The sequence below is a fragment of the Cervus elaphus genome, chromosome 15 (genome assembly GCF_910594005.1).
Source record: "Cervus elaphus chromosome 15, mCerEla1.1, whole genome shotgun sequence".
In the NCBI taxonomy this organism is placed as follows: domain Eukaryota; kingdom Metazoa; phylum Chordata; class Mammalia; order Artiodactyla; family Cervidae; genus Cervus; species Cervus elaphus.
Window position 1 is genome coordinate 42,657,501 of NC_057829.1, and position 18,491 is coordinate 42,675,991.

General features: G+C 39.4%; 1 protein-coding gene across 4 annotated transcripts in view; it reads left to right on the forward strand.

The window, feature by feature from the left end:
• WDFY4 (WDFY family member 4) overlaps positions 1–18,491 on the forward strand; it is a 255,952-nt gene that overhangs the window by 149,600 nt on the left and 87,861 nt on the right. For all 4 annotated transcript variants that reach the window (XM_043926460.1, XM_043926457.1, XM_043926459.1 and 1 more), the window contains exons 40-42: positions 11,413–11,490; positions 16,549–16,755; positions 18,153–18,204. In XM_043926460.1, coding sequence (XP_043782395.1) covers positions 11,413–11,490; positions 16,549–16,755; positions 18,153–18,204 — 337 coding nt within the window. The remainder of the gene's footprint in view (positions 1–11,412; positions 11,491–16,548; positions 16,756–18,152; positions 18,205–18,491) is intronic.

Genomic DNA, 18,491 nt, shown 5'->3' on the forward strand with positions numbered 1-18,491 from the left:
AGATCAAGGTGTCTGTCTGCAGGTTTGGTTTCTCCTGAGGCCTTGCTCCTTGACTTGTAAATGGCCTTCTTCTCCTTGAGAGCACCCCTGGGAACTCCTCCTTTTCTTAGGAGGACACTGTCCAGATTGGAGAAGTGCTACTCTAAAAGCCTTTGGTTCAATTACCTTTTTAAATACTCTATCTCTAAAGTATAGTCACACTCTGAGGTACTAGGACTCAGGGCATCAACATATGGATTTGGGGGGAACATAATTCAGTTAGTAACAGCAACCTCAATTTCAGTATGTGTTCAGGGGGAAAGTGTTTCCATGGGTTGCAGTCTCCCAGGGTAGATTCTCACATTCATCTCTCACTCAGACCGTAAGTCACTCACAATTCCTAAGCTTCTGCTCCTGCCCAAGAAGATTTGGGTCTCCATGAGCCTCACCTCTGAGGATGAAGATGACAGAAATTTGCAAAGACCTGGCAGAGTTCAGGAAAGGTCAGCGTGCTGATGCTTCCCATCTGTCTGAGTCTCACAGAGGCTCTGATGCCCAAGGAAGAGACAAAAAAAGGGAAGGTGGCTTCCTTGAAAAGACCTGGTGCCCGCAATTCCAAAGCTTTTGTCTTTTGCTACACAGGAGTATTTTTTTTTTAAGGTAGTCAGTCTCCACGTACTCATGATGATTGAATTTAATAAAAACATCACAGTTCAAAAAAGACAAATTAGAAATCTCCATTCATCTCAGAAATTAATATGTGAGTGAATTTAACAAGAGATGAATTGCACTGTGGTGATCTGGTCCCTCTTCACACACTCTGAGCACCAGTTGTTTGTCATTATTGCTGGAAATATGATTATTACTCTGGTATTGCTTGACATTTATTAAGAATCCAGGGGCTTTGTCTCCAGAGTAGAGAAAAGTGCAATTAGCTGGGCATTTGGAGGAAAAAGCATTTCCTGGCCTGAGTCATCCAAATAACTTTCCTCCACAGACACCTTGACCACAGCTTGCTGCAGACCCAAGCCATTCTGTCCCTTGGTTCCTATTTACCTCTTTCATAACCAACTGTTAATATTTGGCAGGTGCATATGTAGGTATTATACAGGATTTGCCAACAAACAGGAAAAGCATTTCATTGTTTTCTCATTAACTGCTTCTATCATCTAACTAAAACCAGGTCTCCACCAAGAACTTATTTTTGAAGGCAGATGATACATCAGCCTTTATGTAGAGAAGGAATAACAGAAAAGTTACATAGGTAATCTGTTTATTGAACATTTCACAACCAGGAAAATACAGAATTTCAGATGGGTTTAAACGTGGGAGTGGGAGTGAGGGCCAGAACTGCCCAGCTCCTGACTCTTGTTCTTTGCAGATCTGGATGTCTTGTCACCTGGCTCTCCTGGGTCTCATTAATCCTGACCATGAGGAGTGTTTTACTCCAGGCAGGAAGCGACCAGCTGCAGAGAATTTGTCTCAGAGAAGTGATAAATCTCACGAGCTTCATTTCAGTCTCTCAAACTTTTATCTATTGTTGTCTGCATCTGCCAGGCTGTTGGGGACAGAGATGGACAATGTCCTTGAAAAGTTTATTCTAGTGGGGATTCAGATGAGGAACCCAGTCACTGTGATGTGGAGCACTGTCTCTGCAGATTTTGCCACTCTTCTGTGGGGCCCTCAGGGTGTGTACTAGGAATGAGAAAAGTATTCCTGATAATTCTTGTTATACCATAATAGCAAAGGGCTTACACAGACTTAGTTTCCTTGGTTGCTCACTGCCACCCAACTACTGGCACTGTTAATCCAGCCCCTCAGCCTGTACTGGTGGAGGAGAGGTGACTAATGAGTGACCAGTGTAGCCAATGAGAACGTGGGCCCTATGGTGGAGGAAGCCACTTCCAAATCCACAGTTCACTCTTGCCAGGATGAATGGGAGGGAGATCGCCTGAGTTTAACTTGAGCCTGTCACTTGTTTCTTTGGCCAGAAAAAGGAATCTGGATTTGACACTAAAATCAAACAGTGTGGTTATTGCTTTTCTTTTATGGATCATTAGTGCATATTTAGACATCTTAAAAAATTATAAAGAAAACTGCCTATGGTGGAATCATGTTATGTGGAGTTAAATTTTAAAGCCTATTAATAAAATGAAAATCAAGTTGGCAACAATACTCTTAAAAGATATTGATAGAGAGGTTTGAAAAGATTACTGATAGAGAATAATATCATTTGTGGTTTTGTGTATTCTATACCATCCTTTTGTACATCCATCAGGCAGCTTTTCCGCCATTTGGGGAATGAATTACTATTTCTCTGTTAAAGTGTCTGATGAAGTGATTGGCTTGTGCAGTCTGGGGAGAACAAGACTTACCAAAAATTATTTATCTTCAAGCACGAGAATTATACTCATTACAATGAATTGTTTACATCCAAGAAATATGTGGAACCATATCCAATTGAGAAAACAGACTCATCTATTCTATCTCAGTTTCATCATGGGACTTAGGTGACAGGGTTGTGAGAATTCCATTGTATTTTTAATACATTTTTTATTTTGGAATACTTTCCATGTACTTTTCATATTTATATTCAACACCTCCCTATATCCTTCACCCAATTTCCCCTTTTGTTCCGGTTATACATTATCATAGTACATTAATCAAAGTTGACATTGGCACATTACCAGTAATGAATCTCCAGTCATATTTTGCTTTCACTAGTTTTCCCACTAATCCAAGAATCAGTCCAAGGCACCACACTACATTTAGTTGTCACGTCTTCTTAGTTTCTTCTGGACTCTGACAATTTCTCAGACTTTAATTATTTTTCTGACCTTGGCAGTTTGGAGCAGTACTGGTCAGATATTTTGTAGAATGTACTTCAGTGTGGGTCTGTTAAACATTCTTCTCATAATTATCCTGAGGTTAAGAATTTTTGGAAGGAAGACCACAGAGGAGACATGTCCTTCTCATTAAACCGTATCAGGTCAGGGGTGCCTGACACCCACACAGTATCATCACTGGTGATGTCAGCTCTCATCACATGGTCATGATGGGGTCTGCCAGATTTCTCCACTGTAAATTTACTATTTTCCCTTCCATCCTCTATTCTTTGGCAGCAAGTCATTAAGACCAGCCCATTCTTAAGGCAATTAAGCTCTGCCTCCTGACAAGGGAAATATCTGTACACATTATTCTAAATTCTTCTGTTTGAAAGGTTTGTCTCTTTCCCCCCTAATTAATTTATTCAATCTTTTATTTATATCTGTAGAGACTCATCCATATTTATTTTATAATTTGGGTTATAATCCACCAAGCTTGTTATTTATTTTGTTGTTCAAATTGTTTGAGCTTTTTGCTCATAACATTTACTTGATCTCACACTTGCTTTCACTTGGCTCTCTGATCTTTTTTCACTGATCACAAATATATTTCAATGCAATTCTACTATAACCCTTCCTAACATATTTTGTGTGTGTATTATTCAGGAAAAGTTATATGACAGTAATAAACACTCCCAAAACTGATTGCCCTAAAATAGCAAAGGTTTATTTCTCATGTTTGCCACACTGTGAGTTGGTCATGAGGCTCCTGTGCCTTAACCTCACCCAGTGACACCAGCTCAGGGAGCAGTCATCATTTAGAACTTTGAGTACTGCCGTGACAGTTGAAAAAGAGCTTAGCGAATTGAGCCTGAGCCCTTAAAGTTTCAGCACACCTCCCTGGCCTCACCTGGCTCAAAGGTGACAGGAAAAGTGGTTATGCCATGTATCTGCAGGAGGAAAGACCTAGAAATATTTAGCGAATAGCACTAATGATCAGCACCCTGTATTTTCTTTCAGTTTTCCTTGTCCATTCAAATCTATGCACATTTAATTGTTGTTAGCACATTATTTTCTAACTTCATTTAAAAAAATCTCGATATATCAAAAACCTGGTTCCATATCATCAGAACTTTTTTGATACCAGGGCTGCAATGAACGGTTGTATAGGTTGTGCACAAAGGCACCTGGCCAGAGTGGCAAAAGGAAGCTGAAATTCAGCCTTTGTCCCACTATTCAACTTACCCTTGCAGTTCCAGGACAGCATCTGCTCAAAGGGAACACGAAGGTACTGTATGGACTAGTGGTGGCCCTGTGTGAATGTAATTTGTGGTGACTGCATAATAGCTGACAGTAAGGATGAACCATCCCTCCACGTGTTGATATTTAAATTGTTTTATTTTGTGCTGCTATAAACAGGATGGTGGAAAATGTTGTTTAATGACTATCTGTGCATACATTTTATGATTTCCTTGGAGTAAGTGACTAGCAGTGAAAATAGTGAGTCAGGATGAAAATAACATGCATATATGTCAGCACTGGTAGATACACTGGAATTTCTCACTACTGAGTTCAATCCCAGACCATGCCATACGTGGCTGGAGAGGCCAGGGCCTACAACTGTAATCTTGGTACTAAGTTTCTGAGCAGGATCTGAGGGGTTGTGTTTAGATATTGGCTTTTCTCTTTTCTGGCGAGGCCAAACAACTGTGATTACAGGACTAATGATGCTTTAAACAAACAATATAATGACTGTCATCAGTGACAGCAGGGGCTTCCTGTGGGAGAACTTGAACAGGAGGGTCACCAGCAGCTGGCCAGCCCCAGGGGTGCTCCTGGCAAAGGTGGGTTTGACCAAGCTGAGGTCAGCTCACTTACAGGTGACCCTCCAGATAGGCTGTATCTTGTTTTCCATTCCAAGATCTGATCTGTATCCTGTAGCCAAACCCTTCCCTAAGGAGGCACTGGGAGAGCAAGGCACACGCTCTTTAAACCAGACCTGCTTTGCCTTTCAAATCTCTAAACAGCCCTCTGAGACCCTTGGTTCTACTTCAAAGGTTCTCAACCTCTTTAATACACAGGCAGTTGCTAAGCAAAGGCTATTTTGCTCCAATAAGTAATGCAGAGCTTTGCTCTAAATTTGTCCCCCATCGATGAGTCATATTCACTGCTGCCCAGGCAGACGAGCTTCTGCCCTTGAACCAACCGAAATCGTCCTCCTCCTGTCTCCACATCCTGAACGTGACAACTTTCCAGGGCACGAAAGTTCTTAAAAGTCAATAGCAAAGCAATAATACGTTTAGTACTGTGGTGACGCACAAGGGGAAACCATGTGGGAGAAAGGCTTGTGGTGATCTAAGACGGCATCTTCTGGTGCTGCCAGCTCCTGTATTGTTGGGGTCACCTGTCCTCGGTTTCCTGTTCTGTAAAATGGGAATCATCATAATTCGGATTTGTCAGGTGGCTAAATATGCAATGTGATAATGCATATGGAAACTCCTTTGTCAGCTGTAAAGTGCTATGTGCACATTGGTTATTGGATGGAAAGTTGAGAGAACAGACCAAAGGATAACAAATATTTGGGCTATTGACACTTATATAAACCATTCAGGTGCCCTTGGTCAGGTCCCTCGCCCATCCTCCTAGTCCACTATTCCAAGCCTTCACCTGCTCAGCGCTCAAGGGAAGCAGAGCCATGTTTTCCTCTCCTTCTTCAGTGAGAGAGCACATTCCTTTTGACAGAGCTGCTCTGCGTCCAAGTTCCCCCAAGAGTTCTCTTCTGTTGCACGTCTCCAAAGTATCATATTAGGAAAAAGACTGGGCTTTTGCCTTAGATGTAAAATTAGTCAAATTTTTCAGCATTTTATGTCATTTGAGTGCTCACAATGATTGTTCCTTATAAATGTGCATAAACATGTAACAGCAATATTAAGGAAAATTTTGTAAACAAAAAAAGAGAGAAAGAAAGAAATCACCCTATTCCCACTACTCCAAAATATTAACTGGGGTTTTAAAATTATATTGTTTCCATAGTTTGGAGTCTTTGTTGATAAACATTTTTCTATTTTATTGAATTATGAGACACATAGAAAAAAGTGTTCAAGTCACAAATATACAAATTTAAGCATTTTCATGGAGTGAACGTGTGACCACTACCCAGGTTAAAGAATACAACATTAATGGCTCCCTAGAAGCACCCCCAACTTCATGCCCCATTCTAGTCACTAGCACCTTCTAGCCTCAAAGTAGACAATTTCCTGGCAGCTAACATACATCAGCTTTCTACACTTTACTTTTATGTATGTGAAATAACATATACACTCTTCTGTTTTTTTTTTTCACTCCGAACTATGTGATTTATCCATGTCATTTCATGAAACAGTAGTTCATTTATTTTTATAGTGACCAAACAACATTTTCATACTGTTCTCAAATTTTTTGGTCTCAAGATTTGTTTACCCTCTTAAAAATTATTGAGATTTCAAAGAGCTGTTGTATCATATAGATTGCATCTACTGATATTTACTGGGTAAGAAATTAAAACAGAATTTTTAAAATGACATTTATTAATTAATTTAAAAATAGCAGTAATAAATCTATGTAATTTATATGCAAGCATAAATAACACTTTTTAAATATTATATAGTTTTTTAAAATTGTGAAAAGAGTAGTATTGTCTTATATTTTTGCAGATTCTTTAACATCTATCTGGCTTAGTAGAAGGCAGATGGATTTTCATATATGCCTTTTATTCAATTAGTTGTAATTCTTTTTTTTTTTTCTTTGGATGAAATAAGTGAAGAAAATCTGATCTTTCATGGATATGAAGTTAGAAAATAAAGGAGTATTTTTGGGGGGAGGGCATGCTGTGTGGCCTTGTGGGATCTTAATTCCCTGACCAGGGTTTGGATCCACACCTCCTGAATTGAAACTGCAGAGTCATAACACTGAATCACCAGGGAAGTCCCAAGAAAGGAGTATTTTAATAAACTTGTCAGAAAATTATAGATATTATTATTCTTTGATACTACACCAAAATTCAACAAGTAGCAGTTTCTCAGAAGTTATTTGAAACTTTTATCAGTGAAATTTTTGTACTCTGTTACAGTAAAATGTATTTATTATCTTACAGTTTGAATGCATATTTCAACCCATACATGATTTGGAACATGCATATAACAAATAGTGAAAACATTGGTTCCCTGAGTCGAAAGATCTCCCAAATGTTGATTTCCATTATGCAACGTGGAAAAATCATATTCATACACCACCAATCTATCAGAAAAATATTTGTCTACTGAGAAACTGTCAAGCTCACAAAGGTAGTTACAAGTTTTCCAATATTCTAACATTTGAAATTTGAAAGCCCAGATTTTATTATAGGCTGCAAATACTGTCAGTGGTTTTATTTTATATGACAGGTTCATTCTGTTCATTTTCAAGAAAATATCTGCCAAATGCCCAAGTCTTCATAACTTTAGTTTTGTCTGTCAGTCATTCTTTCAAGGGCTTCCCAGGTGGGTCGTCAGTAAAGAATCCACCTGCCAATGCAGGAGACATGGGTTTGATCCCTGGGTTGGGAAGATCCCATTGAGAAGGAAATGGCAACCCACTTCAGTATTCTTGCCTGAGAAATCCTGTGGACAGAGGAGATTGGTGGGCTACAGTCCTTGGAGTTGCAAAATAACTGTACTTGACTTAGCAACTAAACAACAACAACAACATTCTTTCAAATAAAAATGATGTCCTATTACAAAAGTAGCTAGTTCAGTTCACAACTCTAACAATTATACAAATGCTTTTCCTTGAAATGACCACTATGGCTTTTGGTATTCAGAAGTGCTTTATGTAGATTTCCCATTTTATCACATAGACTATTAAAAAGTGTATTCAAAGACTGAGATTTCATAAAATTAATCCTGCACTTTTTCATCAATGACATTCTTAAGTGAAGATTTTTTTTCCCTATGAGTTCCTACTGATGAGGACTATGTACAATGATTACTGTACAGTTGGTGCCAATGTCTTGATTTGGACTATGAAAATTGTTTTACTCATCGTGGCTTTTGGACCATCAATGCACATGTCAACACAGTGAAAAAAGGCAAAGATGTTCTAGTATTTTGAAAATGTTTTGACTTCACAGATTCCCTGAAAGGGTATTAATAGCCACTAGGGATTCGTGGACCACATTTTAAGAACCATTACCATACAGGATATAATGTTTGACTATATCATAATTTATTTATCTAGTCTATTCCTGATGAAAGTCTGCATTGTTCTCACTTTGGGACTACTTCAAACACTGCTGTTATCAACTTTCTCACATGTCTTCTGGAATACACATGCATGAATTTCTGTTAAGTATATATCTAGAAATGAAATTGTTGGTTCACTGGGTATGTGTATACTCATCTTTTAAGACACTACCAAACAATGTTCCAAAATGGTTGTACCAATTCAGCAGTGTAAGAGAGTTCCAGTTGCTCCATGTGATGATCAAAACATGACATTATTAGCTATTTGAATTTAGATATTCTTATTGTTGTTTTAGTTTATATCCTCCAGATGACAAATGAAATTGACCTCTTTGTTATATGTGTATTGGTCATTGACATCTTTTTTAACTAAGTGCCTGTTCAAATTTTTCTTTTTAAAAATTTTCCACTGAATGTCTCTTTTTTTATCTTATTGATTTAGAATAATTATATGTGTTTCCCGAATTAAATTTTTTTTTCAAATGGTGAAGATAGAGCCCTCAATGACTTTTTAAAAACTAAACTTTCTATTTTAAGAATTGTAGATTCACACGCAATTGTAAGAAATGATGCAGAGACATCTCATATACCTTTTACCCAGTTTCCCCAAATAGTATCATCTTGCAAAACTGTAATATAGTATCACAACAAGGAATATCTCCATCACTACAAGAAGCCCCCTTGTTGCCCTTTGGGGATTTTTTTTCTCCCTCAGTATAATTCTGTGTGGATTCATCCAGGTTGTTGTACGTATCAACAGTTCATTGTTTTTTATTGTTGAGCAGTGGTCCACATTATAGATGTTTCACAATTTCTTTAATTATTCACCTATTTAAGGTCATCTGGATTGTTTCCAGTTTTTGTCTGTTATGAATAAAGCTGCTATAAACATTCATGTACAGATTGTTGTGTGAGTATAAGTTTTTCTTTCATGGGATAAATCCCCAGAGGTTACAACTTCTGGATCCTATGGTGGTTGACTAGATTTTTTTTTTAAATCTACTGACTTGTTTTCCAGAGCGACTGTACCATACATTCCCACCAGCAATGCATGAGTGATAAAGTTTCTCTGTATACTCACCAGCATTCGTTGTTGTCATCTTTTAAATTTAGCCATTCAGATACAACTGTAGTGATACCTCATTGTGGCTTTTTATTTTCATTTTCTTAAGGATATTGATGTAGAACTCAGCCCTTATGTGCTTTGTTGCCATTTTCATATCTTCCTCATGTCTTTTCATATCTTTTGCACATATTCTCATCGACTTTTTTTGCACTTAAGTTTTAAATTTCTTCGTATATTCCAGATATTAGTCCTTTGATGGATATGTGACTTGCAAATATTTTGTTCCAGATTGTAGCTAATTATATCATTTTTATATGAGTTTTGTAGAGCAAAAGTTTTACTGTTGATGAGATCAAATTCATTAATTTTTCCTTTTCTGAATTGTGCTTCTGGTATAAAATCTGAACACTTTAGCAATTTGTTGAATGAGAACAATAAAAGCATACATCTTTTTTTCAGTCTTAAAGAGAAAGCATTTATTGTTTTGCATTAAATCTAATGTTAGTTGTGAGTTTTTGTAGATGATTTTTATCAGGTTGTCCTCTATTCCTAGCTTTCTGAGAGTTTTATAGTGAATGAAGGTTGAATTTTTTCAAATACTATCAAGCATCAATTGATATGATCATGTCATTTTCTTCTTTAACCTACTAATATGGTAGATTACAGTGATTGCTTTTTGGGTATGTACCAGCTGTGCATTCCTGAAATAAACTCCATTCTGTCATTGTATGATTATTTTTATGTATTGCTAAGTTCTATTTGCTAATATTTTGTTAAGAATTTTTGCATCTCTATTTGTGAAAGTTAGATTTATTTTCCTATAGTATTTTTGTCTGGTTGTGATATAAAGTTATAAGGGTATTGCTAGCTTCATAAAACAAATTGGGAAACGTACCCATATTTTCTATTTTCTGGAAGACATTTTGTAAAATGTATGTTAATTATTGCTTAAATATTTTGTAAAATCCTCAAGTGAAGTCATCTGGACCTGGAAATTTACTTGGGGAGAGTATTTAAATTATGAATTCAATTTCCTTAACCACTATGTGCTATTCCAATGATCTATTTTATATTGGTTGAGATTTGGTAGCTTGTGCTTTTGTAAAGAATTTGTCCATTTAATCTCAGTTGTCACATTTATGTGTATCTAGTTGTATGTAATATTCTCTTGCTATCTTTTTAATCAGTTTGCATACATTGAACCATCCTTGCATCCCAAGAATACATTCCATTTCATCATGGTATCCAATTCTAGTAATGTGCTGTTGAATTGTTTGCCAATATTTTATAGAGGATTTTTATATCTATGTTTATTATGAATATTGGTTTTTAGTGTTCTTTTTTTGTGGTATCTTTGCCTGGCTTTGGTATGAGTGATGCTGGCCTCTTAGGACGAGTTGAAAAGTATTCCCTCTTCTATTTTTTTTTTTTGAAATATAAGAAGGTTTGGTATTAATTCTTCTTTGAATGTTTGATAGAAATCTCTGGTGAAGCCATCTAGTCCTGGGCATTTTGGTGTTTGTGGGGGAAATGTTTGATTACTATTTAGTCTCCCTATTTGTTATTGATCTGTTCAGATTTTCTAAAACTTAACTCTTTTCTAATGTATGCATTTGGTGGCATATATTTCCCTCTCAGCATTGTTTTAGCTATGCAACACAAATTTTGATATGTTCTACTTTCAATTTTATTTAATACAATGTATTTTGTAAAATTTCCCTTGAGACTTACTTTTTGATCCATGGGTTATTTAGAAGTATACTGTTTAGTTTCCAAGTGTTTGGAGATTTCCTGTTACTGACTTCAGATTGATTCTGTTATGATCAGAAAATATGTTTTGCATATTTCAATTTTTTATACATTTGTTGAAGTTTATTTTATGGTCTGGCATTTAGTTTGTCTCAGTATATATTTTGTGGGGGCTTGAAAATGTGTATTCTACTATCGTTGGGTGCCCTGTTCCATAAATATGTTACTTGATCGTTTTTTACAATTCCCTTTTGATTTAAATATTATGTTCTAGCTTTTCTAGTTATTCTTGGGAGGAAGATTTATCTGCTATAACCTGGTTCAGTGTAGTTAGAAGTAAAAGTAACCCATAAGCATGTATGTGAATCTGTATGTGTATGTAACAGCATAGGTGATTTATGTATTCATGAGGTTGTGAATGATTTGACCAACAAGTCCTGTGACTGTTACTTCCTCTGGCACTTGGCCAGAGCAGGAAGTTCTTATCTAAAATCACAGCTGTTACTAGCTGTGGCTTGCTTTCTCTCTTCTCCAGGACTTTTTGTCATGTATTGAGAACTACAGACGAAGAGGACAAGAACTATATGCATCTCTATACAAAGATCATGTACAGGTAAGAAGCAAGACAGTGTCTTTCTCTGTACACTAGACTGGAATCCACCTGGAACATGAAATAAAGATTCACAAGAGCCTTTGGTTTAAACTCTAAACTGGCTCAGAAAATAGTTGATCATTAGTGAGTCGGTTCTGCCTGCAAGACCTACGCCACGGAATTTGGATCCACAGTGTTAGCAGCTGAAGAGATAGGCAGTGTGTCCATTCACTTATCTACTCATTCACCTACTAGTAAATAGGCATCAAGAGCCCAGGGTGCCTCAGACTTTGTGCTGGGAGCTAGGGGCATGACTCTGTTATCTATGCCCCTTGGACAGGCCCTTGCATGTCAACGCCTCACCATTTGAGTTCACTGACTTCATTCAGGACTAGCAATACAATTAATAAATTCAGTTGCCATTGGGGGAAAAATAAGATGAATCATTTAGGATTGCATCCTTTATTTAGGACTATCCATCATCACACTTGTTCCATTTCAAGACAGGCGACATTGTTTATCTAAACTTTCAAATCAGCATCCAGTCAAGACCAGTGACCATTTCTCTTCTAATGGTTAGAAATGCTGGGAAGATTTGCTCACGGCTAGGAGAGTTGTGCTCTGTGGTCCTTAGTGGATTTCTGCTGAAATTTGAAAGATGGAAAGTTCATGGGAAAGGACAGAACCTCAGCAGAGGCTCTGAGCCCAGAAGGCAAGGGTCCAGTCTCCTGGAGCGTCAGCCGGGCTCATTTTCAGCATGGGGCCTGTCTGGGGCTCAGAGAGTGCTTGAGAAAGTTGTGTAGAGCTTTACTGTTGATTGAGGTATTTTTGAGAAAATCAGCATTTTGAAGCTAATCCATAAGGACACTTTCCAAGTGTTTAAATATTTAAGACAGATTGTTTTGATGTTTTAAAGAATGCAGATATGATCACTGTCTGACGGAGATGATGGGGTCTGGAGCATTCACCCTACTTTCTTTTAAGCGGCAGCACACTTTCCCAATGTAGCCTCACTCCACTTCCTGAGAAGTCAAGTCCAAGGTCTGAAAAGAAATCAGGCCCATGAAATATGCCATGTTCTTCAAGGACAGCTTCTCCTAAGTACACTCCATAAGGTCCTCCCAAGAGGGTGGAGATAATGAGATTCAGGCCCCCACCCACACGACTCTCAGTAACAGGTTACATAAGACTTTTTCAACTAGGCATTTTACCTACACCCAAGAGGTCGCTGGAGATGCAGGTGCTCCTGACATGACAAGATAGCATCACCCAGTGCCCTGGAAGCTAACCCAAGCATCACTATACTCCATCATCTCATCACCAGCAAATCATGCAGTTCTGATATTCACTCTCCAAATTTCTCATCACTCCAGAGGTACTGGTGGAAACAGATGCCTCTGCTCTGGTTCTGCCAGGATGCCCCTTTGCCATTTCCAGTTCTATTTGTTCTTTTCACTGTGGTCTGGCTGCTCTGGGCTCTGCTCTGCCATGTACCTGGGCTGTCTGCTCTTACACTGAGTCCTCATCATCCCTTACAGATATTCCTCACTAGGTCTGTGGTTTTTTTAAGTTACAGTTTTTACAGATTAAAGCTCTTTGCAAAATGCCTTCCACCCCAGAAACGGCCCTTTTTTTAAAAAAAATGTGAGAGGGGCACTGCTCTGTCTGCTCTCTTTTGGGCTCCCTAGGGGCCGTGTTGGAGAAGACTCGTGAGAGTGCCTTGGACTGCAAGGAGATCCAACCAGTCCATCCTAGAGGAGATCAGTCCTGGGTGTTCATTGGAAGGACTGATGCTGAAGCTGAAACTCCAATACTTTGGCCACCTGATGCGAAGAGTTGACTCATTGGAAAAGACCCTGATGCTGGGAGGGATTGGGGGCAGGAGGAGAAGGGGACGACAGAGGATGAGATAGCTGGATGGCATCACCGACTCGATGGGCATGAGTTTGAGTAAACTCTAGGAGTTGGTGACGGACAGGGAGGCCTGGCGTGCTGCAATTCATGGGGTCGCAAAGAGTTGGACATGACTGAGCGACTGAACTGAACTGAGGGGGCCAACAGGCTGTTTCCATTTCTTGCTCAGGCTTTATGTATCCATTAGGTTTTGGTCCCAGCTTTTTCAGATGTAAGTATCAGAAAGTCAACCCAAACTGGCTTAGGCAACACATGAAATGTTTTGTGTTATTGAAAGATCCAGGAGAAGATCAGGCTTCTTCTGGAAGAAGAGCTGGATCCAAATATTCAAGCTCTTCTCTAAGGAATCTGGCTCCTCTCTCCCTCTTCCTTTTTCACACACACACACATGCAAACATACACACATAAATGTACAAGATTACTATAGTCTGAGGCACCAGGGCACATGGAGGAGAGTATGTGAGGCTTGAGGGAACTCACGCTCTGCTCCCCAGGTTATACATCCTGGAACCAGGAAGAGCTCATATGAAAGATGAAAAATCATCTAACTTGTGCAGAGGGACTGTCTCATTGCTGAGCGACCTGCCTATAGGCTGTGTCTACCTCAGGTGCATATACATCATGTGCTTTTTCCTGATGGACATAAGGTTGCCAAGAGCAGGGGTGGCCTTGAATATGTACACACCCACCTCTTTGCAGTCTGCTCTGTATGGGCTCTCGAGACCAATAGTTCCAGTCCCAATAAATGATGCTCAGTAACCCATCCTATAACCATTCATCACCCACCAAAGTCAGATCAACCATACTTCAGCACTGGGACTGGAATTAGAGAAGGGCTGGTTGCCAAGAGGAAAGCCTCAATGAGGCTACCCAAGAGTTCCTATTTAGCCAAGAATCATAGCTCCCTCTAATTCACCAGCATCCCTGCCTCTGGGTCTGATGTGGCATTTGGCCCCTTAGAGGTTTGAACTGAAAGAGGACTTTACCCTGTACACAAACATGGGCCTTATGAACACCTTGCAGGGGTAGAAACTCAGGACTTTTGCTTATTTAGTCACGTCATGTCCTCTGTCCTGGGACCACATATAGCCTTCTATTATGGATTAAACAATTGTTCATCTCTGAGGGATGGATGAGGAACCCTATCACCGATGCTCGTATGTCTGACTACAGATATTCAAGAAAACACATTTGCCCTGCGATGCAGACTCAGGCAGCCGTGAACCTCCAAGTTGCACAAATTGAGCCCTATGGTGGAAGGGATGATCTTAAAAGACTAATTTGAAACTCCAGATGGACAACCCAGTAGCATGGGATTGTTCATCCTCTGTGAAACTCAGTATGGAGCTACAAATGCAACAATAGTCTCCAAGGAGCTGAAACATTTTCCCCAAACAAGTGTTCATTTCATATAACTAAATCCATATAAAAGACTTTGGATAGTCATTATTTTCCTGGAGTCTTTTATTAAAAAATTGGAGTACTTGTAAAATGCTATGATCATTTTGGGTATGAATTTAAGAACTGTGGAGAAGCAAAGTAATCTTGTTTTGAAATAAGATTTGCTTTATTCACAATAATAATACTAACTGCTTAAGTTTGCGAGGCACCATATTAAACTCTTGAAAATATTGTTTCATTTGATCCTTATATAATCCCATGGTTTTATTATTATGGTAATATTACTAACCAAATTTGACTGATGAAGATTCTGAGTCTCCTTCAGATTAAGTGGCTGGTGAAAAGCAGAAATATTGTGACAACCCAGGTTCATCTGACACCAAAGACCATGTGCTTAGAACTATACCATCTGTCTTGTTTTTAAGACAATTTTCAAGCTCTGAGAATGATTTTCCCATTTAAAATGGTCCATACTTTCAGGATCTACCTCTAAGTCTGTCAGTCTTTGAAATAATACGGGCAGAAATTAAGATTTAACAAAATGATACCAGGGCCCTAGGAAAGGAATCAGGCATGCAGGTTGAAGCTAAAGGCTCTGGAATCAGACAGACTGGGTTTCAATCTTAGCTTGGTCAGCTGTTGGTCACCTTGGGGAAATCACTTCTCCTCTTCTAGACTTCAGTCCTTCATGAGGATAACAGAAATTACTTACAAGTTCCCACATTCACTTTCAGTGTCATTGTATAGTGGAGATGAGATAGAGCAGGTAAGGGGCTCAGCTTAATACATGTCAATGAGTTTCTTCTCTATGTCACATTTATAAGGTCTGTGCTTCTTGTCATTAACACCTTCACCTTTCAGTTTTCTTAAAAATTAAAATGTAGGGTGCATACCATCAAATATGTGAATAGTTGCAAAAGTTTGCCCTGCAGACAAAGTTGATTCTGCTGTCCAAACTGAATTGAAATGTTTTCTTGAAAGATGATGTAGGGAACTTCACTGTGGCGTACAAAAGCGGTTTGGGGTGTTGATGTGTTTTGTTAGAGGTTTGAGTTATACTCTAGCAGAAGATGTGGGCTTCCTCAGTGGCTCAGTGGTAAAGAATCTGACTGCAATGCAGGAGACGTAAGAGATGTGGGGTTCGATCCCTGGGTCAGGAAGATCCCCTGGAGGAGGAAATGGCAACCCACTCCAGTATTCTTGCCAGGAAAATCCCATGGACAGAGAAGCCTGGCAGGCTACAGTCCATAGTAGGTGGGGTTATTTTCACTAATATCAAAGGTTTGGGCTTCTGTGAACAGTCTCATCGCACCTTCAGTCCAGACACTAGAAGGAGTGCTTTCAGTAGGACTGGGTAGGGACCATGGTAAAATTCCCTGTCTACTTTGAAGGGCAGGGGTTATGGTGGGCTGCTGTGTCTGTTCTATCAAATAGCTCCCCAATCCTCTGATGAGTAGTATATGGGGACCTTTGGGACAGCACAGCACACAGCAGTCATGAAGCTCTATGGGCCAAAGGGCAGAGGATTTTTCTCCTCCTCGAACCTGAGTTAAATGGTCTCAAAGCTGGACAAACTGATTTCTTCTCCTGACCTGGTCCTGGCTCCAGAGATTTCACTACACACCCTGCAGGTGCGTGGGGCTGCCTTTATAGGTTATTTTCTTCAGGCAGTTATGAGGGGCTCGGTCTGTTCATCCCAGGAGGTTTGGGGCTGGCCCAATAAAGAGCTGTGTCCAGGGGTGATGCTATACTTCTGTTTCCCAGAGACGGAGATGTGGCCACATCAAGGCAGCCAATGCGTGGGCCAGAATCCAGGAGCAGCTTTTTGGGGAGCTGGGCTTGTGGTATCAGATGGCAGAAGCCACACCCTGCTCCCAGTGGGAACTGGATTGGAGAGAAGGACCAGCTCGTATGCGGAAACGCATCAGACGCTTATCTCCACTGGAGGCCCCGAATCAAGAAATGCTCAAGGTAAGAATTAGATGCAACAAGACAGGATGCTTCCAGACAGGAAATGTGTAGGGAGGTGTCTCGTTAGCTTTTCAATCTGGTGTTTCCATCAGGAGTGCTTTGGCATGAACAGGTAGGAAAGAGAATGCCCACAGTTAACTGTAGGAGTGCTGTAATGTATTCTTGATGCTAGTGATGCTAGAAGAATCACTAATTCCCCACGTACATAAAAGGGATGCTCTAACTACAGTCTGAATGAATGTAGATATGAGTGGTTCATATCTACACCACCAATCCCACCAACCTAATGCCATGCTGACATCCATAAAAGTCCATTAGAATGATCTGGATGCCAGCTTTTGAAAAGAGCAATGTGATGGACATAGTCTACATGCACAAGTTGTGTCCTGGAGCAGTCATAACCAGCCCTCATATGGGCATTATTGTGCAGGCAAATCCCATATCAAGTCTTACAGTGGAAATAGCTGGAACTCAGCTCTTTCTGCAAGCTCGAGCCAGTGACCCGTTTAGTCCAAATGACACTGAAACTGGATTAGATTCCCAGGCAAGAAAATCTGGACAGTCCCTGGGACTTGGCTGTAACGAAGCTTGGACTCTCTGTCAAACTTAGGTTTTTGCCTTTTAAATGATGAAGAATCATCCTTGAACTAGTAGTGAATATAGGAAGAATCTGTTAACAGCATTTCATGTTCTCACTGAATGATCCTGGTTTAAGAGATTCTAAAAAGCTGTCTTTCCAAACCCTGGAACTCAAGATATTTTCTTCTGCATCCACCCGAAGTTACAATGTTGGGTTTATTCTCTAGTCCATCACCTCAGAATCTTTTACCCACGTTAAATCCTTTGTAAAACCTAATGAAAATTTGTATTTAATTTATTCAGTAGACCTTTTAATTTTTAATGTATTATCAATAAACATCTGGTGGTATATAGTATTTTTCCCTCAAATACATTCCTTAGGAGATGGAGGCAGGAAAAATAAGCCTACCCATGGTGGTGATGACGAGGCTAAAGGCTGGCTGTGGAACCTGGCCTCTGGTCTCTTGGGCTGCCCCAGACCCTGTCTCTGGTCCCCCCTCCAGGGTAGCCCATACCACAGACAGCCAGGATGCTCTCTACTCCCATTTGGCATATCTTTGGTAATTACTGTAAATCTGACTTAATGGAAAATTGTGGGTTTTTTCCCCTTTGACTCAGGAACATTAATATTTGCATTTGATCGTGGTCCTTTAGGATTTGGCATTTTGCCCCCTTGCATCTGAGTCTTGAGTGTATGAGTGATTCGAAGGGTCAAATGTGTGCGTGCGTGTGTTTGTGTGTTTGTGCAAATCTTTGGAACGGGGGCTGGGGCACATAGGTATCCAAATTTAATTTCTGTTTCTCTGGTTTTATTTTAGGAAAGCCAAAACAGAAATGGCAGTGTTTCTCAAATAAGCACTGAAAACCAAGGTATTCAATTTATCTATTTTTTAATTTAATAGTTAAACCAATTTTTTTATTTATTCAATATCTTCTTAAAGATATCAAGTTAATATATTGTAGGAAAAGAATGCTGCAAGTCTAGAGTAGAGAGTGTAAAGCCTTTCATCACTGTGCGCTTGCAGACATGAACACTCTATTAAGGGAAGGATTTTGTGTTTATGTTGCAACAATAAGAACATTTTTTCAGAGAAATTATCTTGTCAATGTGCTCTGTGAGGGAAATCTTGAAAGTGCCGTGCCCAATACAAATACAT